This window comes from Chlorocebus sabaeus, chromosome 2 (assembly GCF_047675955.1).
Source record: "Chlorocebus sabaeus isolate Y175 chromosome 2, mChlSab1.0.hap1, whole genome shotgun sequence".
NCBI classification, from domain to species: Eukaryota; Metazoa; Chordata; class Mammalia; order Primates; family Cercopithecidae; genus Chlorocebus; species Chlorocebus sabaeus.
In genome coordinates this window covers 2,236,439-2,257,387 of record NC_132905.1, presented here as the reverse complement: position 1 = coordinate 2,257,387, position 20,949 = coordinate 2,236,439, and the positions used below count along the sequence as shown (strand labels likewise).

Genomic DNA, 20,949 nt, shown 5'->3' with positions numbered 1-20,949 from the left:
CATTCCACCCCTAACTCTGTATAAGCCTTCTTCTTCAAGAGAGGCTATTTTTTCACCTTGAAAGATAGTTCTTAGAGAAGAGGCAAAATACACGTTTCACTTCCACTCTAATTATTAATTTTCAGAGTGAGGCTTTAGCGCAATCGCGGCCCCAGTGGCAAAGTCAGATCTGTGTTTGCAGGGACTGGGCATGGCGAGGAAAGATGTAGGAAACCTTTTCTCCTTTGACCTCGAGCTAGTATTCTAGCTCTGGCCCCTAGAAACCCACAAGGTGAATCGTCAGCCACTTTGCCGGCAAAGTTGCTCATGGGAAGGTGACAGAGACTGGATATGACATGCAGGCAGAGGACAAGAGTGAGCTCTGAGCCCAGCACTGGCTGGGGCCTTCTTCCCCAGTGAGCAGCGAGCCTCAGCCCGTCTCCTGCTTGTGATTCCAAGGAGGCGTCTCTGACTTCCACAGCTCGGATTCTGTGGCCTTCCCAGGGAACACAAAGGGCAGCCCTGAGCCCAAGGAGATCAGCACCTGTCTCACCTGCCCTGTCCCTGGAGGACCACTTCTGCAGCTGGAGCACACACAGCCCCACCACCTTCATCGGCAAACATAGATCAGAAAGGGCCGGTACCAAGGAAGAAGGCTGGCTCGATGTGGTGGGGAGAGCCTGACCCCTAAGGACTCCAGGGAAGGTGGCTTCCTGCCCAGCCCAGGGGCTGGTGGCCTCAGCCGTCACGCGCCTGCCTGGCCCTATCTGTGCAGAGCATCACAGCCACAGAAGGTGGAAGAGCATGGCCAACTGCAGGGAAGCCCCAGCATCCTGGGAGAGAATGGGCCTCGTGGCACTGGGCCAGACCCTCAGCAGGCCCACGGAGCCCTCTTCTGTTCTTCAGAGAGGAGCCACTGGTTCCAAGCGTACAGCACAACTAGTCTGTGGGGCATGGACTGAGGGTCCCAGGAGGGCCTGGGGGCCGCCACCCCAGGAACTAATTCTTGAGATGGAGAATCATCCCCTTCGGGTTCTTCCTCCAGCTAAGGATGCCTGAGAAGGCCACTGGGAGAACAGCTCCCCCGGGGCTCAGCTGTTGGCAGCCGTCTCCCCACAGCAGGAAGGCCCTGGCTGGCAAGTGGGTGGGGCATGAATTTTGGAGGCAGCAAAGGAGGTGCTGACGGCAGCCAGGTGGGCACAGCCGGGCACATTCACTGACCTTCTGCCATGTGACAGCTTGGCAGCAGGCCACCCTCCACTGAGTTTGTGCCACGTCCTGTCCCCAAGCCATTGGGGTCTCCTGCCCAGCTCCACCCTCCCCTTGTCAGGCCTCTGTCTACATAGTGAGAGTGGGGTTTCCCGAAGCGTGTCTGCAGAATGCTGGTTCTCAGGATGTTGATGAGCACTGCCTGCGAGCCACGTGCACAGCTAAGATCTCCCCATCACCTGTGCTTCCTGCCCCCCACAGCCGGTCATCAATGGCACTGAGGCCATTGAGGGGCCTGTGAGAGGAAGATAAAACCTCAGGACCCCAAACCCACTATGCCAAAGGGAAGTGGAACATGGGGACTGAGTCTCGCGGTGCTGCCTCCCTTCTGTGGCCACACAGGTAACTGGGGCTTCACACACCTACCCCAGCTTCTGTGAAATGCGGATCCACTGAGTGCAGAGCAGAGCCTGGCAAGGATGTAGCCACTGTCTCATTGCCTACCCAGACCCCGCTTTTTTCCTTTCCTCCTTCCCCTCCTGTCTGCTCTTTCCTCTTTAAATATTGAAGTCCTCAAAACCCTCTTTGGGAAAAGCACAGGACACAGATCCCACTGGGACTTGCGCTTCTCCTTCCTGGGCATGGGCTCAGCCTCGGCGGAATAACCCTGGAATCGACGGAGATCAGTGTGGGCTCAGCCTCGGTGGAATAGCCCTGGAATCGACTCAGATCGGTGCGGGCTCAGCCTCAGTGGAACAGCCCTGGAATCGACGGAGATCGGTGCGGGCTCAGCCTCGGCGGAATAGCTCTGGAATCGACTCAGATCAGTGCGGGCTCAGCCTCGGTGGAATAGCCCTGGAATCAACGGAGATCGGTGCGGGCTCCGCCTCGGCAGAATAACCCTGGAATCGACTCAGATCTTGCAGGCCCCATCCCTCAGGCCCGGGACACTTGAAGACCTGCCATGCTCAGGGGAACAAACATAGCCCTTTCCTGGTAACCTGCATCTCCCATCAGAGCCACAGAAACTACAAAGATGCTGCCGCTCCACACCCACAGGCGGGCTGGCACCCACCAGCTGAAACCCAGATGTGAAAATCTGCAGATTTTCAGATTTGGGACTTGGGGTGCATTTTGCCTTTTTCACACAGCTGTCTTCCCCACTGGGCACAAGGAGGAGCAAACTAAATTCCTACAGCACCGCCTGCTGCACGTGCATGGAGGGAAGGGGCACCCCAGGCCAGGAGAGGGCCCAGAAGGGCCGCAGCTGGTTCGAGTCTTCATGACCCAGAGAACTGGCACCGTCCCTATTTCTGCACATCCCCAGATCTCCAGCACCCTGAAACTGCCAGGGAGCCTCAGGCCAGGCCCCGGTGTGATCAGCTACAGTGACATTGATTGGGCACCGATACCAGGTGTGCCATCCTCACCCCCATCTCACTTGTTCCTCACACCCACCAAGGAGCTGCTATTCTTATCGTGTTTCACAGACGGCATAACTGAGGGCCCACACGCAGGATCACACAGCGGGGACTGTATAAGCTGGGACTGGAACCGGCTCCCTCTGCCATAAAGCCATCTGTTAACCATCCAGGTTCCTCGCTGGCCCTGCCTGTCTGAGCCAAGGTGTCTGTGTGTGCTCAGGACAAGGTTCCACAGGTTTGAAGCTGGTGCTGAGAGCTGGCTGGGCTGTGTCTGCTCAGAGCCCAGTTCTCTTCCAGGGCATCCTGACATGGCCAGATGGCACCATCTGACCAGCGTGAAACCTTCCTAGTGCCATGAGGAGGGGACAGGAGGCTTGAGGAGGGATCCAAGACCTCCTTAAGCAGCATGAAACTCTGGCCCAGCTGAGAGTCCCCAGCCCAGGGGCCCTGAGACCCCATGATGCCTCTCCCCAGCTGTAAGTCCAAGAGTCCTACAATGGGAAGCTGCTCAGTCGTCAAAAGGAACAAACGTGAGATCCATGTGACACGCAATGGGTCTCCAATGCATCACACTAAGTGAGATGAGTCAGAACCAAAAGATGGCCTGCTGCATGCCCCCATCTGCAGAACGTCCCGGAAAAGACAAAACTGTGGGGACGGAAAACCCTTCAGTGGTTTGCCAGTGGGTGGAGAGGAGGGGACTGCAAAGGCACAGCACGAGAGAAGCGTGGAGGAGACGGGACTCTCCTGCACCTTGGCCGCGGGGCTGGTCATGCTTCCGTACACTTGTTAGCATTCCTAGAGTGACTCTTACTGCATGTCAAGTTTCAAATAAATTTTGAAATTTGAGGAGCTCGAGTCTCGAGCACAGACACAGCCACACTGTCCCCACAGAGTCACGGGTCATTGTGTCCTAGGTAGCATTCAACAGGAGAACCACACTTTTTCCTTTTTCTTTCATTTTTGTTTTGACTCCCTATAGTGCTTTTCTCTGAAGTTTCAATTTAGAGTCTGTTTAAGGTGTATATTTAGTCTGGGGATGCTTCATCTTAGAAAACATTTCCAAAATTGGTTTTGCGTTTGTTGGTAGAGACATCATCTTTTCAGGCATTCCCTTTTAGAGCAGGGGAGCGGGGTGGAGGGGAGGGGTTGGGGAGTGGCGGGTGGTGTGGGAGGCAGAAGGTCAGTACAGGGACCTCTTGGCCCAGCCCACAGGAGACATCCAGTATCTTGAGGGCATCTGTTCTTAGATTCCCATGCTAGCTCTTTGCTCACTTACCCCTGGCATGGACCAGCCACTTAATCTCTCTGTGCCTCAGTTACCTCAAACATAAAATGAGGCAAATTGTGGGGCCTATGCCCAGAGACTTATGACTCACATTGAAATAGACCCTGGATATAAAAGATTTGGCACAGTGCCTGGCACAAGGTAAGGACTGAATCAGTGGTATTAGCTACTGCCATCATCATAACCATTATCGTTATCATCATCATCATCCTCATTGTCGTCATTGTCACTGTCGTCCTGAGCTTGGGAGAGGCTCCTGATCATTCTCCCTGCTTAGTTCCCCAGAGCATGAAGGTTACTTTAATTCCATGAATGGTCCCCTGAGTCCCTCAGAAGAGCAGGCGCCATATCATGTATGTACACTGCAGACCTGACCAGGTCACTGCTCCCGCCCTCCAGTAGTTTATAGTCTGCAGAGGGGATGGTGAGGAGGAATCACTGAAATATTCTATGTCAGGTACACACTGGAAGCCCCAAATCCAGCAATGCAGCAGTGTGCTCTTTCCTTCTCTAAACCGACTTAGCTTCTGTTTTTAGCCGGGTCCCCCCAGGTGGTGGTAAGTGGTAGACTGGCATCTCTTCTGCCTCCCTTTTCCCACAGTTGTGTCCATGCTCTGGGCTGATGCAGTGCCCTGTGCAGGGGAGGAGAGCACTCCTGGGCAGCTCTCAGAAGTGTCGGGTCACGTCGGTCCTCAGTCATCAGTCACCCAAATCCTGGCTGCATCATCCCTCACTTCTGGGGTCCACCTTGGCCACTGTCAAAAGAAGTCCACAGACATCTCAGGCAGGCCGTCCAGATCTGTCCTGCCCCACACTCCCAATTCCATCTCCCTAGCCATACCAGCGGGGGCTGAGGAATGAGCCTTGCCACCTCCCAGGCTGTACCTGAGGTGGACACACAGCTTCTCTGCTCTCAGGTCCCCAAACCCAAATAAGCCATCTGTTACCATCACACCCTCCTCAGGGCCCAGCACGGCCTCTTGTCTCTCTCCTCCAGCTGGGAAGTTTCATCTCGAAGGAGCAAGGCCCAGGCCCAGGCTCATCCCAGGTTCTTTCTTGTCTCACCCATGGCCCTCAGTTTTAAAGCTCAAAAGCCAAGAACCGGCCTCTGCCACTTTCCCTTTGGGCATCAACAGAGGTGGCCTTCCTGTGGGAGGCTCACAGGTGGCAAGAATTCCGGGCAGAGCAGGTGGGAATTCGGGGGAGAGCAGGTCAGTGATGGGGTTCTGGTGCCCTCAGTTCAGGCAACTCCTCCCCATGACAGGGACACAGAGTGAGACTTTGAGTGGAAACCCCTGAGTCTCCCATCAGAGGGGAGCAGGACAGACATCCTGGTGTGTCCCCACCTGGCCCTGCCCAGCCGGTGCTGGAGCTGCTGCTCAGGCACACGCCCAGCTGCTCACCTCTGAGTGAAGGGTCATGGCCACGTGTGGGCGGCAGCCATGCTGAGCCTCAGCGAGTAGATCCAGCCACCCTAATCGAAACTGCTAAAGCAAATTACCTATTGATTTCTCCATTACAAATGTGTTTTATTTTATCTTCCTGTGGGCTTTTATTGGCCATAATCATCTTTCTGGAAGGCCTCCTTGCTCAGACTGGTGACACGATTTTTTAACACAAAACATGCAGCGTTATTCCGTGTCCCGGGAACATGAGCCAATAAATATGGGAGAAAGACCACTTCCCTCAGGGGCTTGTTCATAGCGCCACCACGACGTGATGAAACAGTCTAGCCCCACGAGTGGCCCCGTCCCAGCCAACTCCTGGAGGGCCTGGGGGAGCAGCTGCAGGCAGTGGTGTGGTCAGCTCTGGGGGGGACCCCAACACGATGTGGGTGCAGGCAGGCGCTGGGAGCTTGGAGGCATCTGGAGTCCAGAGACGGAGGAACCAAGGCCAGACCTGGAGGAACCTGAGACCCCTGGTAGAACCTTTCAGAGGAGGGTGCTGGGTTATTCTGGATCAGGCGTCCCATCAGACTTGCAGTCAGCTTGGGCCGTGGAAGGTCCTGCAAGGTGACAGCTGCAGGTGCGAGACCCCTGTGTGGCGCACACAACCCCCAGATGGTCCTGGGCAATGGTGGTGAACAAGGGGGTGCCCACCCCCTATATCTCCCAGGCACCCATGGGGTACAGATGACCCACACTGGCACTGTGATGGGTGCTGGGGAGGCAGAGGTACAGGGCACAGCCCCTGCCCCAGGGGTGGCACAGTCAGGGTGGGGGTCATGCACCAAAGCAGTGAGAGGTGACAGTGTGCATCATGGAGCCACGAGGCATCTCACTGTGGACTCAGGGAGGCTTGCAGGGACCACCCCTTCCTTCAGATGGACACCCCTGGGGAGGATGAGGGCTCACCTAAGCATGGTGTCATGGTGACTGCGTGTCACCCCCAGGGGCAGTGCAGGGACAGTGGGGATCCAGGACCAGAACTGTGATCTCTGTCCCTCCCTGCAGACCCTCCTGGAGGCAGTCATAGGCTTCCAGGAGCAACTGTCTCAGTTTTCCTTCCATGCTCATCCAATACTATTATTTAGGCAATTTTATTTTTTGAGACGAGGTCTTACTCTGCTGCCCAGGCTGAAGGGCAGTGGTGCGATCACTGCTCACTGCAACCTTGACCTCCCAGGCTCAAGCAATCTTCCTACTTCAGCCTCCTGAGTAGCTGGGACTACAGGTGTGTGCCACCACGCCCAGCTAATTTCTTTTTTTTTTTTTTTTTTTGTAGAGATGGCATCTCACTATGTTGACCAGGCTGCTCTCGAACTCCTGGGCTCAAGCTATCCTCCTGCCTCAGCTTCCCAAAGTGTTGGGATTACAGGCATGAGCTACTGCACCTGACCTTATTGATGTGATTTTAAAATTTCTTCTTTTTGTACTGAAATATTTTATTCAGTAGCAGTGCCGAGAAGTCCTGAGTGTGACATACTAGATTGTGTGGTTGTTCCTGCTTGGAAAGATCAGATGCTGAGAAGCTGTGGTGGCCCCAGAGAAAGGGCAGGGTTGGGTCTGTTCAGCCTCAGGTGCTTCATTGCCGGCCCTAAGCATGGCGAGTGGGGTTCAGAGCAACAGCACCTCGTGGGTGGAACACCCCAGGTTCCTTCCTGTCTCTCCTGTGGTCCTCAGCTTATGAAGCTCCAAAGCCACAAACTGGCCGTTTCCGCTCCACTGTGGACAGTGCCTGGCCTTCCTGCCTACGGGCAGCTCACAAGGGGCGGGAACATGGGGAGATCACATCAGTGGGGGGACATAGTGCCTTCCTGCTTCTTGGGGAAGCTGATTGATCCCTCCAGCAGATAAGTTCCTCTCTAAGTGGAAATGTCTTACACTGCTTATCATGAAGGTTTCCAGGCATTCCTAGAAGTAGGAGGAACCGACATGACTGCCTGGAAGCACTGTGTCGTGATGATTGTGTGGAACCGTGTCATGATTGTGTGGAAGTGCGGTGTCACGGTGATTGCGTGGATGTGTGGTGTCGTGGTGATTGCATGGAAGTGTGGTGCCGTGATTGCGTGGAAGTGTGGTGTCTTGATTGCATGGAAGTGTGGTGTCTTGATTGCGTGGAAGTGTGGTGTCATGGTGATTGTGTGGAAACGTGGTGTCTGCGTGGAAGCGTGGTGTCAGGGTGATCGTGTGGAAGCGTGGTGTCACGGTGATCACGTGGAATCGTGTCACAGTGATCGTGTGGAAGCATGGTGTCGTGATCGCGTGGAAGCGTGGTGTTGTGATTGCGTGGAAGCATGGTGTCATGGTGATTGTGTGGAAACGTGGTGTCTGCGTGGAAGCGTGTCAGGGTGATCGTGTGGAAGCGTGGTGTCACGGTGATCACGTGGAATCGTGTCACAGTGATCGTGTGGAAGCATGGTGTCGTGGTGATCGCGTGGAAGCGTGGTGTTGTGATTGCGTGGAAGCATGGTGTCATGGTGATTGTGTGGAAACGTGGTGTCTGCGTGGAAGCATGTCAGGGTGATCGTGTGGAAGCATGGTGTCACGGTGATCACGTGGAATCGTGTCACAGTGATCGTGTGGAAGCATGGTGTCGTGATCGCGTGGAAGCGTGGTGTCGCGGTGATCGCATGGAAGCGTGGTGTGATCGCGTGGAAGCGTGGTGTGGTGATCGCGTGGAAGCGTGGTGTCGTGATTGCGTGGAAGTGTGGTATCATGTAAATCTCACAGTGATGGGCACGCTGCTGCACAGCAATCTGCACTTTTTGCAGGAGTACTTTTTTTAATTACCAGACCTCATGATCCTCCACATCTAAATCTGTCAGAATGCATCACCCTCAAAAGCACATTTTGGGCAGAGCGCAGTGGCCCACGCCTGTCATCCCAGCACTTTGGGAGGCCGAGGCAGGTGGATCACCTGAGGTCAGAAGTTCAAGACCAGCCTGACCAACATAGTGAAATCTCGTCTATACTAAAAATATAAAAGTTAGCCAGGCATGGTGGCAGGCACCTGTAATCCCAGCTACTGGGGAGGCTGAGGCAGAAGAATCACTTAAACCCAGGAGGCAGAGGTTGCAGTGAGCCGAGATCATGCCACTGCTCTCCAGCCTGGGCAGTGGAGGAAGACTCTGTCGAAAAAAAAAATCAAAACTATATGATAAGAAATAGATAGCAAACTCACAAACTCACACTCCCAGCTCTGACCTTGACCCCATTCCTCCTCTCTAATAATGATGATCATTTTTATTAGTTTTTGGTTTATCCTCATGTTTCTTTCTGCAAACATGAGCAAATACGTATACAAATCGTATTTTTCTCCCTGTTTTGCACAAAAGGTGCACACTGTGTGGGTTGCTTTTTTGGCCACCAGTAGATCCTGGAAACCTCTCCTCTTCAGCACACACAGGTTGTTCTCATTCTCTTTACAGCTGCAAGTGTCTCCCCGTGCAGATGTACTGCAGGCCGTGCAGCCAACCATAGCTGATGGATGTTTGGGTCGTTTCCAGCATATTGTCTCTGTGTATACTACACAATGAATACTCTGATGCATATGTTACTTTGCACATATCTAAGCAGAATTTTTAATGCAATTGCAACACATTGTATTGTGTTTTTTTCCAGTGAGACTGTTGCAAGCTTTGCCACTGAATGTCTCAGGGCCCCAAGCTGTTTCCATGTAATTTCCTTCCCTCCCCAAAATGTGTAGGAAAGGCTTGAGCGAAGCTTTTCTGGTAATACAGCATCACTGCAGAACTGCAGCTCTAGCGTTTATCAGCCTGGGTCCTGGTGCACCAGAAGGGCACCACAGAATTGTGTGGATGCAGGGGCCAAATGCAGCAGTGATGGGAGCTGCAGACCTGGCATGGTGGTGTCTGGGGCTGCGGTAACAAATTACCACAAACCAGGTGGGTTACAACAATAGAACTGTCTTCTGGCCCAGCTCTGGGAGTCAGAGACATAAATTCGAGGTGCCGGTAGGAACGGTCTCGCTTGGGAGGTTCTAGAGGAGAACCCGCTGCCTGCCTCCCTCCTGTTTCTTGGCCTGTAGCTGCCTCACTCCAGACTGCACCTCCGTTGCCACATGGCTCCTCCCTGCACTTGTGTGTCTCAAATATCCCTCTCCCTTTCTCTCTGTTTTGAAATTTTGGAGAGCCTCGCTCTGTCACCCAGGCTAGAGTGCAATGGTGCGATCACAGTGCACCACAGCCTCAAACTGCTGGGCTCAAGCGATCCTCACACCTTAGCATCCCAAAGCCCTGGGATCATAGGCATACATGACCACACCCAGCCCTGCCTGTCTCTTATGAGGGCCTCTGTCTTTAACTTACATGTACAAAGACCCTATTTCCAAATAAGGGCCCATTCACAGGTCCCAGGTGGACATGTCTTTTGGGGGCCGCCATTTGACCCCCTGCACCTGGTGAGGCCCCCCGGCCAACAACATCAGGAGCCTTCCCCACACTAGGCTCAAAGGAGGAAGGTAGGGACGGGGTTACCAGGCCAGGAAGAGGGACTGGAGTCCCCCAGGAGGAGCCCAGCTTCTGCCTTAGCACAGCATTGGACAGGGGCTGGGAGGCCTAGACCCCCTTCCTCTCTCCTCCCATCAGGAAACCCAGCAGGAACCAGAAGATAAGGGTGCCTGGGAGATGCGACCTTTTGGGGCCTCCAGGCTAAAAAGCAGGGCAGAGAAGAGCTGGACATGGTTCAGGGAGGGCTGGACACCAACCTTCCCACGTGTCCCCCCATGCCCGCCCCCCCGGAAGCTGCGCCAGGTCACTCCCAGCCCCGATCTGTTGTTCCAGGCAGTCGACTACGAGCTCAACAGAGCCTTCATGCTCACGGTGATGGTGTCCAACCAGGCGCCCCTGGCCAGCGGGATCCAGATGTCCTTCCAGTCCACGGCAGGGGTGACCATCTCTGTCATGGACATCAATGAGGCTCCCTACTTCCCCTCAAACCACAAGCTGATCCGCCTGGAGGAGGGCGTGCCCCCTGGCACCGTGCTGACCACGTTTTCGGCTGTGGACCCTGACCGGTTCATGCAGCAGGCTGTGAGGTAGGTCCACAGGACACGCCTCGTCCCTGCCTGCGGCTTCCCGGGTTCCACACAGAAGGGTCCAGAAATACCCCCATGAAACCCACAGCCCAGAATTCCCCCAGATGGGTGGTCAGGGGCATCCCCAACCTGAGGCACCCTCCAGGAGGGAGCAGCAGCCCTTAGTCCCGGATAGCCAGATGCAGCCCCTGACCAATCATGAGTGTTGTGACCGGCGCTTGCACATTCAGCACCGTCCAGATGCAGGCCGGCCCCGATCCTGGCTGCACTCTCATAGCCGTGAGACTCAGCAACCTCCTGCCCTTTCTGTTCCTCAGTGTCCTTGTCCGTTCAATGGGGACGATGAGGGCATCTGCCCACTGGGTCCTTCTGAGTTGAGGCCACCCACTATTGGATGAGCTCGGTGCCCGTAGGCCACAGGCCTGTCCTGTGAGGTGGAGGGGAAGCCCTAGAGGAGGACAAGGCCTGGGGGTCTCCAAGGAGACGGAGACACTGGCCCAGGCCCAGGCCCTGGAGGTGTGGCCAGTGCAGCTGCCTGACCGGGGCCACAGAGACCTGGGATCCCGGGTGGCCCCGCCCACCCCAGCCTTACCTCCCCCCGCACTTGTGGTCTCCACAGATACTCAAAGCTGTCGGACCCGGCGAACTGGCTGCACATCAACACCACCAACGGCCAGATCACCACAGCAGCAGTGCTGGACCGCGAGTCCCTCTACACCAAAAACAACGTCTACGAGGCCACCTTCCTGGCAGCTGACAATGGTGTGCCCCCCCCCCGCCAGGAGGCAGCTGTCTCGGTGGCCTTCCCACGTCCTAGTTCTGTGGGCGAGGGAGGGCACTGGCCAGGCCCCGAGAGGGCAGCAGGCATCCAGAGGGTCACCCGGAGGGGCTGAGGGGACGTCTGCACAGACAGCGGTGATAGCGGTGATCAGGGTTGCATCATCTCAGGGCCCCCAGGCCATGCTCCACCTCCACCCATTCCCGTGTCAGTCATTGATTCCGCCCCCTCCCCAGCATTCACTTGCTTGCTCGAAGGTGTGCCCCGTCCATTCCCCCAACATCACTCACCCACAGGCTCCAGGGGCATCAGGGCACTGGTCATCCCAGACTTGTCCTTGCTGCACTCTGCAACCTGAACTGCATCTCAGTTTTGCTGCCTGTAAACTGAGGCATTGGAACCAGGTCCACAGTTTTCAAATGCTTTTAGCCGGCTGCCCTTGCCACAAACCCCGTCCTGTGGGGAAGGCCCAGCCCTACTGGTCAGCAGCCCCTGGGGTGCCACCCTCGTGGCTCTGACCACCCACAGCGCAGACCCCTGTGGCCCTCAGTCACAACAGGAAGCATGAGACCCTCCAGGACCCTGGGAGTCCAGAGGGCAGCGGCAAGGTCCCGGAACAGGTGGCACGGCAGATGACCTCAGGAGCCTGGATGGGAGGACAAGGATAGGCTGTGCAGAGGCAGCAGGAAGAAGGTTTGAGAGCACGCGGGGCTTTCTGAGGGACATGGGCTGGCATCTCAAGGAGTGGCCACCCCTTCCTGGACCAGCAGTAAACCCGCGAGCTGGCCGAGCCCCCCACGGGTCACATGCTCTCAGGCATGGAGGCAGGGTGGGTGGGAGCAGAGATTCTAAAACCGAGGATCAGTCCAGTACCACCGCTTACCAGTGGGAAAAGACCTGACCGCTCTGTGCCTCAGTTTCCTCCTCTGCCAAGTTGTGGGAGTCTTAGTACCCCTGAGAATCAAACGAGTCTGAGTCATCAGAGCACTGAGGAAGGGCCTGACTCAGGGCAGCATGGGCTCCTGTTTGCTGTGGCCGTGATGACTGCCCGGCCTGCTGTTTGCTGAGTACCGGCCGAATGCCTGCAGCTGCTCATCGGTGAGCAGCACACAGCGACGCCCAGCCCTGGCGTGGCTGACAGCCCGAGTGTGTCGGCTGGAACCCAGGTCAGTGAATACCAATGGAGGAAACTGCAGCATGATTGAGGCTTTTTTTCTCTCACGTCCAAGAAGCCTGGAGGCAGGCAACCCAGGGGCAGATCCCAGACCTGGGGCTCCGACTGTGCCATGGCATGGTCCAGAATGGCTGCTGGAGCTCCAGCCATCGCAGCCATGTTCTAGCAAACAGAAGGCCTTGTGGGAGGGCACAGGCACACACCTGCTCTACTAAGGACTTTCAGAAAGCCCCATGCAAGTCCTCCACCCACAGCTCACAAAGCCCAGAACTTACTGATGCCGCCACCCCTAGCTGCAAGGGATGCTGGGAAATGCGGTCTTCTAGGTGGACAGTGATGATCCCAGACAAAATGTAGGACTCTGATTATTTTATTAAAAGGAAGCAGAAAATGGATATTGGGGATGACTCAGCAGTGTCTGCCCCAGGGAGACCGGAGAGAAACCAGTCACACAGATGATTCAGGCAACAAGAAGAGCTGGGAGAAAACACCAGTGGCTGGGAGGCAGTGACCAGGGGCTCCGCCCTGAGGAGCTGACCTTGGGACCAAGAGCTGTTGAACCAGAGGAGCAAGCAGGGGAAGGTGGGGTGGCAGAGGAGAGTCCCAGAGTCGGGAAACGGTGTGCGCAAAGGCCCCAAGGCAGGGCCATGCCTGGTGGGCTCTTGGAACGGCTGTGCATGAAGCCTTGTGGGCAAGGGTCGTCACTGCGCAACGTCAGACGTCACGCTCGTCCCATAGCAGGTGTAAACAGGACGTGGTCACCTCCCTGCCAGCCTCCCCAGCCATCGCTGCCTCCCCCGCCGGGATCCACAGAGCCAGGGCCATGTAGCTGTGCAGCTACCTGTGAGCCCAGGGCCCTGGTCAGGGGAAGCGTCTCCCCTTGACGGCCCTCCTGCGGCAGCTCAAGCCCTGAGGTTAAATTAGAAAGTGATTGTGAGCCTGGGCTGGGCCCAGTGGCGCACACCTGTAATCCTAGCACTTTGAGAGGCCAAGGCAGGTGGATCATGAGGTCAGGAGTTCAAGACCAGCCTGGCCAACGTGGTGATACCCCATCTCTACTAAGAAAATACAAAAATTAGCCAGGCGTGGTAATGCATGCCTGTAATCTCAGCTATTCGGGAGGCTGAGGCAGGAGAATCACTTGAACCTGGGAGGCGGAGGTTGCAGTGAGCCAAGATGGCGCCATTGAACTCCAGCCTGGGCAATAGAGTGAGACTCTGTCAAAAAGAAAAGAAGAAAGAAATAAAAAGAGATTGTGAGGCCGTAGCTGGACGAAGCATCCATCGCATGTGGCAGATGCCATGTGAGTGAGCCTGGGTGTGCAGGCCGGAGTAGGAGCCCTTCAGTTAACAGAGAACCTGTCTGTGCTTCTCCGATCACAGGCTGTGCCCTCAGCGACATCTCAAAGCAGTTTTCAAAGGTAGCGCCGCCCTGCGTCCCCTTAAATGTGTTTTGATGCAGCTTCCAGAAGATTCAAGAGACATCCTGTGGGATATATTTTTACATGCTTCGCCTGCCTCAGTCAAGACACGTGGTTGTTAATGTCAGGTCAGGAGCTGCCATCAGGGGCAAAGCCACAGTCAGAACCTGCCGCTGCTGCCGCCGCCTCCAAGGCTGAAGAGCAGACAGGGCATCTCTGTCCCCAGATTCCGGCCACCTGGCCTGCATCCATCAGCACTGCTGGCCTGGGCTGAGGCAGGGGCTGAGCACGTGAAGGCCCCAGGGGCAGGGATGGCCCCTGAGGAGCTCTGGGGGCTCAGCAGAGCACCTCCCTCCATGCTGAGGCCAGATGTCATCGGGTCCTCCAAGGAGACTTCCTGCCGGGCCAGGACGGAGCTTCCATCAAAGCTCATCGGGAGCGGCCGCACCTGCCTTTCTCACAGACACTTCCAAAGGCAGCAGTTCTTCCACGCGATCACGGGCTCAGGGCTTCCAGCACCCTGGGGCTCTGCTGGGTGGGGCCAGCAAAACTCCAGGAGGCAAGGAAAGGTTTTGCCCTAAGTCCCAGACGAGGGCAAGATGTGGTGGGTGGGTCCCAGCCCTCAGGGGCCAGTGCAGAGCCCAGCACCCTCAGAACCCCTCCCTGGCTCCCCCGCGGGAGTGAATCCGCAGTGCGTGGCTGTGACCTCAGTGGCTCTGAGTTTAACTGTGCATTGGTGGAGGGCGTGTGACGAGGGCTCCACGCAAATGCCGCACCCCGCTGTGTGCCTGTGTGCTCTGGGATGTCTGTTGAGGTGCCGTACACCGTGGCTGTGTGTGTGTGTGCAGCTGTGGGTGTGAGTGTGGCCGTGTGCTCTGGGATGTCTGTTGAGGTGCCGTACACCGTGGCTGTGTGCGTGTCTGCAGCTGCGGGTGTAGGTGTGCCTGTGTGCTCTGGGATGTCTGTTGAGGTGCCGTACACCGTGGCTGTGTGCGTGTCTGCAGCTGCGGGTGTAGGTGTGCCTGTGTGCTCTGGGATGTCTGTTGAGGTGCCGTACACCGTGACTGTGGGTGTGTGTGCAGCTGTGGGTGTGAGTGTGGCCGTGTGCTCTGCGGTGTCTGTTGAGGTGCCGTACACCGTGGCTGTGTGTGTGTGTGCAGCTGTGGGTGTGAGTGTGGCCGTGTGCTCTGCGGTGTCTGTTGAGGTGCCGTACACCGTGGCTGTGTGTGTGTGTGCAGCTGCGGGTGTAGGTGTGCCTGTGTGCTCTGGGATGTCTGTTGAGGTGCCGTACACCGTGGCTGTGTGTGTGTGTGCAGCTGCGGGTGTAGGTGTGCCTGTGTGCTCTGGGATGTCTGTTGAGGTGCCGTACACCGTGGCTGTGTGTGTGTGTGCAGCTGCGGGTGTAGGTGTGCCTGTGTGCTCTGGGATGTCTGTTGAGGTGCCGTACACCGTGGCTGTGTGTGTGTGTGCAGCTGCGGGTGTAGGTGTGCCTGTGTGCTCTGGGATGTCTGTTGAGGTGCCGTACACCGTGACTGTGGGTGTGTGTGCAGCTGTGGGTGTGAGTGTGGCCGTGTGCTCTGGAATGTCTGTTGAGATGCTGTATGCAGTGGCTGTGTGCGTGTCTGCAGCTGTGGGTGTGGGTGTGGCCGTGTGCTCTGCGGTGTCTGTTGAGATGTCATATGCAGTGGTTGGCTGCCCATGGCGTGTGGCAGGGTGTCAGGAGCCATGGCTGGGCTATGGGTCAGTCCCTGTGCAGCTGTGTTGGGGGGTGGCCAGCCGTGTCCGGCTGGGGGGCTGTAGATGTGTCCCTGTGTATGTTGCGTGTGGTTGTTTGTGTGCGTGTCCTGTGTGGAGCTGTGGGTTGGTCATGGAGTACCAGGAGTGGTCCGCGTGGTGAACTGTGTCTGTTCTACAGGGATACCCCCAGCCAGCGGCACCGGAACCCTCCAGATCTATCTCATTGACATCAACGACAATGCCCCTGAGCTGCTGCCCAAGGAGGCGCAGATCTGCGAGAAGCCCAACCTGAACGCCATCAACATCACAGCGGCTGACGCCGACGTCGACCCCAACATTGGCCCCTACGTCTTCGAGCTGCCCTTTGTCCCGGCAGCTGTGCGGAAGAACTGGACCATCACCCGCCTAAACGGTGAGCCCGCCTTAGGCCATGGGGAGGGTCAGACCAGCCTGGGGTGCAGGCCCGTGGGAGACCCAGCTGGCCTTGGAACAGTGAACACCAGAGTTGGGCGACGGCCCTCCAGCAGGACTGTCCTGCCAAGGCTGGGGACACTGGCCACGCTTCAGCTGCTCAGCCTTCTTCACCTGGCCCTGAGGAGGCCACCAAGTCATTCCCAATTTCTTGCTGCTTTAATGAGCCCAGCCGTGAATATCCTTGCAGCTCTGCCCATGTACATCCATGACAACTTCCTGTGCCAGTTATCAATTGACTGGACCCTGACCGATACGTTTCCTTAGAATACTTCCTTGGATGTGGATTTGTGGTATAAAAGGATATCAAATTCTCAAGTTCTGGCAGTACGGTGAAAATGTGCTCTAGACATGTCTACTTCCATCAGGAGAGTGCCTGTTTTGTCAAACCCTACCAACACTGAACGTTATTGTTTTAAAATAATATTGTATTCTGCCCCTTTGGGCCAAAGTCATTATTTCCATTTGTATATCTTGACTACCAGTGGAAATTTTTTAAAGATATTTATTGGCCATTTTTGTTCTTCCGTGAATTGTCTGCTCAATGACTTTGCTTATGTTTTCTTTGGGGAGTTTCTTTTTATTTATTTGGTAAAACTCTTTATATATTCAGGAAATTATTTCTTCATCCTACATGTTGCAATTGCTTTTTGGTTGTGTCTCCAATGTCTTTTTTTTTTTTTTTTTTTTTGAGACAGAGACTCACTCTGTTGCCCAGGCAGGAGTGTAGTGGCACAACCTCAGTTCTGCAACCTCCACCTCCCAGGTTCAAGCAATTCTCCCACCTCAGCCTCCCAAGTAGCTGAGATCACAGGCTCGTACCACACGCCAGGCTAATTTTTGTATTTTTTACTAGAGACGGGGTTTTGCCATGTTGACCAGGCTGGTCATGAACTCCTGACCTCAAGTGATCTGCCCACCTCAGCCTCCCAAAGTGCTGAGATTACAGGCGTGAGCCACCACACCCAACCTCCAATGTCTTTTAACTTAATGATGTAGCACAGGTGTATGTATGTGTGGTAACCAGACAGATATTTCAGATTTCCATGCCATTGGACTTAGTCTTTTCCTCTGGATGTCTTGCTTGGAAGGGAGGGCCAGGCTCTGGCTGAATGTTTACTGTTCCTTTGCACCAGGTGACTATGCCCAACTCAGCTTGCGCATCCTGTACCTAGAGGCCGGGATGTATGACGTCCCCATCATCGTCACAGACTCTGGAAACCCTCCCCTGTCCAACACATCCATCATCAAAGTCAAGGTGTGTCCATGTGACGACAACGGGGACTGCACCACCATTGGTGCAGTGGCAGCGGCTGGTCTGGGCACCGGCGCCATCGTGGCCATCCTCATCTGCATCCTCATCCTGCTGAGTGAGTGTGGCTGAGCACAGGGTGGGTGGGGGCATTGCAGATATGAGTGCCCTGTCCCAGGGATGGTGGGCAGAGTAGGGCCTGGGTTTCACCCTCAGCCCGCATCTCTCAGCCTTATCTGTCAGGAGCCCTTCAGAAACGCAGCTGAACTGGTCCATATGACAATGGGAAATTGGAGCCTCCCATTACTCTCCAGTCTGGAGGTGCAGGCTGGCCCAGGCATCTCCCATGGCCTGGCCCCTTTCCATGGCTCCACTCTGCCTCCCAGAGCCCCTGTATCCTGAAGCTGTTGCCCTCCAGAACCTGTGATGCCTATGGGCAGCTCCCAGGTGGACTTAGCAGAGGGAAGGTCAGCCCTGCCTGTTAGCATCCCCATCCAAAGTCCCAGGACACTCTCTGATTGGACGGGTTTGGGTCACATGCACACCTTGGAGCCAATCGCCAGCCAAGGAATGGAGTGTTCTCATTGGCTCTGCCCAGAGCATATGCTCTAGTAGTTTCCTGAGTTTCCCAGAACCACATGGGTTCCCCAGCAGGCCTGAGGGCTGGGGGGGTGCCAGGGGAGGTGCTTGAAAATGACCCCAGAGGTCCCTCTTCCCATCATCCCTCATGGACAGTCGCCCTGGTCTGTGATAGCCCAGGGATTCCAGTGGGAGGCAGGGCGGGGAAGGGTTCGGTCACCACCTCCCCAATTCACACCCAAACCAGAGGGTCCCCCACCACGTCCAGAACAGGCTGAAGCAGGTGCCAGGCTCCTCCTGCAGACCTGGCCTGTGGCTGACTTAAGACCCCAGGGACCAACGTGAGCCCTGTCCAAAGGACATCTGAGTTATGAGGACTCTGCTTTTTTCCCCATTTCCAGACCTATCACCCCTCGAAAAGCCGGTTTTTAATTCTGAGGCTTGTTTTGAAAGCCGTTCAGTGTCATGGGCTCCTTTGTATGATCAGGAGTGGAAAGAGCCCCACAGAGGTTGGGAGGAGTCTCCGTAGCAAAGGTGGGGGCGTCCTCACCGATGTCCCCTGCTCTGAAGACACAGGGGCCAGGCCCAGCCAGAGGGCCCTCTGTGGGCAGGGCAATGAGGCCTGATTCAGCCGGGTACCTGGCCGGGGCGGGAGACCTGGGCCACTCGCAGTGGAGGGCAGCCACAGTGGGGCCGGGGCCAGGGTCAGCAGCAGATCCGCCTGCTGCCCGGCTTCTGTCCATTCGTGGGCACCTCAGCCCTGGTAGGGTGAATGGGGGCACCCGGAGTGGCCTCCCCTACTCCACACTCCTTCTCTCAACCCTCACTCATCTTGTCTGCCTGGATGAGCCTGGGGTGCCAGCTATGAGAGTGGAGCTGACCCCTTCGAAGCTTCCCCTGAGCCAAGACTAGAGCAGGCTCCAGGTTCCAGGTTCTCACCAAGCCGCACCTGCAGCAGGTGGTTCCTCCCTCTGCCTGCCCTTCCCTCTCCACGATCTGGGCCAGGTCAGGAAGTATCCTCCAGCTGTCACCTCACCCTGCACAGGCAGGAGGGATGCCACCAGTACCCACAGAGCTCCTCCCGAGCCTCCGCTCAGCTTCAGAATCCTCCTCACGGCACTCAGGCAGCCACAGCTAGTTAATCGGGTTGACAAAAAACAGCCCTTCTGACTGGGGTGTCGCCACCCCTCCCGCCTCCGGGCTCGCCCTCTGCAGTACATAAGAGCACATCTGTGACTTCTGGGACTCAGCTGTTACATCTGTGACGTGGGAGGTGATGGGAGGCTTCAGGAGGATGCAGTGGAGTGGTTTGTGCAGACATTTACTGGGGGCGTGGACTGCGTGACCTGCTCCTGGAGCCCATGCCCAGTGCATTGCCAGGCTTGCAGATGGGTGCGCCAGCTTTTTCCTGCAGCAGAGGCAGCCAGGGGTCCAGAGTGAGCAAGGCTGTTTAGGGGAGCCAGGCCTGGACACGGACCTCGGAAGGCAGGGGGAGGCCAGTTCAGCTTGGGGGAGAGGGTCCCCTCCATCCACCCCACAAGGGGGCTTTACCTCTCTTCATTTTCCACATGCACCTGAACTTCTAAGCCTGTCTCCCAACTCCTCTGGGTGGTGGAAAGAGCCCCTCTGAGTGACCCCTTGGTGCTGGGTGGGGCTGCCCTTCTGTCCAGCAAAGCCCTGGATTGACCCCGCCCCAAGGGCCCTCAGGAAGCAGGATCCCTGGATCCCCTCTCTGGGCCCCTCTCCTCCCCTGCCCCCTCCCAGGGCAGAGCCTCTTTCAATATGGGGGAGTCCATCTCCCTCCCTCAGTGATTCCTGCCAAGACACTGTGTGCCTAAAACCTCACTTCCACCTCCTTTGCCAAAGCTATCTCCCCTCCTGCTGCTCAGAAGAGGGACTCAGAAAGACTTGGGGGTGCACCCCTCAGCCCCCCATGTCCTCCTGCCCCCAGGCGGTGAGGGGCGCCCTGGGCTGGCTGCCTCCTCAAAAGGGGAGTGCAAGAGGAGGGCGAGTATGTAAATCAGTGTCTCAAAATGTAGCCCAGTGCCCAGGCAGTGAGCTGGGTAGAGGGCCTGAGCCAGTGCGGCTCTGCCTTGGAAACTCATGCACACACACACAGGCATGTACACATAACGTGGGCACACATGCAGAGACACGTGGGCACACATGCACTATGCACATGAACACATGCTTGCACTCACACCCCATGAGCATACACAGACACACGAAGTACACATGAAGACATGCACAGACATGCACACACAGACCCGTGCAGACTTCTGTGTGCACATACACACACAAACACACGAGCACACACATACACAGATCTACATGCTCGCACAGGCACACGCATGTGCAAGGCTTCATATAGACATATTCCTGTGGATACATGTATGCATGGTTACACAGACATGCATGACACATCTACATCCACAAATGCACACGCACGTCGGCAGCACATGTGCACAGACCTGTGTCCCTGCACACCCAGGCCTGCATGTGCAGAGACACATGTGCGTGTGCAAGCAACACGGGCACAGAGTCATGCTTGGGTGCCACCTGCATGCACATGCCCACACAGACACATGGCAAACAGGCATGCGTGTACACACATGCGGCACACCCACACACCCTGCTCACGGGCGGCCCTCCCCCCCAGCCATGGTCCTGCTCTTTGTCATGTGGATGAAGCGGCGGGAGAAGGAGCGCCACACGAAGCAGCTGCTCATTGACCCCGAGGACGACGTCCGCGACAACATCCTTAAGTATGACGAGGAAGGTGGCGGCGAGGAGGACCAGGTGAGACCATGGCCCGCCTCTGCCTCCCCACAGGAGGCCAGCTCTCGCGTGCACCAGTGTCTCAGCAGGGCTTGCCCTCGGGTTTTAACAGTAAGACATTTCAACCTTTTTCACCAGTGAGGGCGCCAGGCAGGGGAGCAGTTTCCTAGTCCGACTGCCCTGCCCACGTTTGCATGTCTAGCCTGGGCTGAGCTGTGCACACTGCACCTGCATCCCCCACAGGGGATCCTGGGACCCCTCCCATCCTCTCGCCTTCCTCCCTCCCACTGCCGGCCCCAGCCCAGTGCTGCCCCATGCCCTGGAGGGGAGGGGGCTCTGGGTTGGCCAAGGATACCGATGCC

At 56.4% G+C, this 20,949-nt stretch overlaps 1 protein-coding gene across 1 annotated transcript in view; it reads left to right on the top strand.

Annotated features, from left to right (window-relative positions):
• CDH4 (cadherin 4) overlaps positions 1 to 20,949 on the top strand; it is a 681,695-nt gene that overhangs the window by 655,327 nt on the left and 5,419 nt on the right. The window contains exons 10-14 of the mRNA XM_073005461.1: positions 10,145 to 10,398; positions 11,018 to 11,160; positions 15,686 to 15,919; positions 17,115 to 17,348; positions 20,469 to 20,608. Of these exons, the coding sequence (XP_072861562.1) occupies positions 10,145 to 10,398; positions 11,018 to 11,160; positions 15,686 to 15,919; positions 17,115 to 17,348; positions 20,469 to 20,608 (1,005 nt within the window). The remainder of the gene's footprint in view (positions 1 to 10,144; positions 10,399 to 11,017; positions 11,161 to 15,685; positions 15,920 to 17,114; positions 17,349 to 20,468; positions 20,609 to 20,949) is intronic.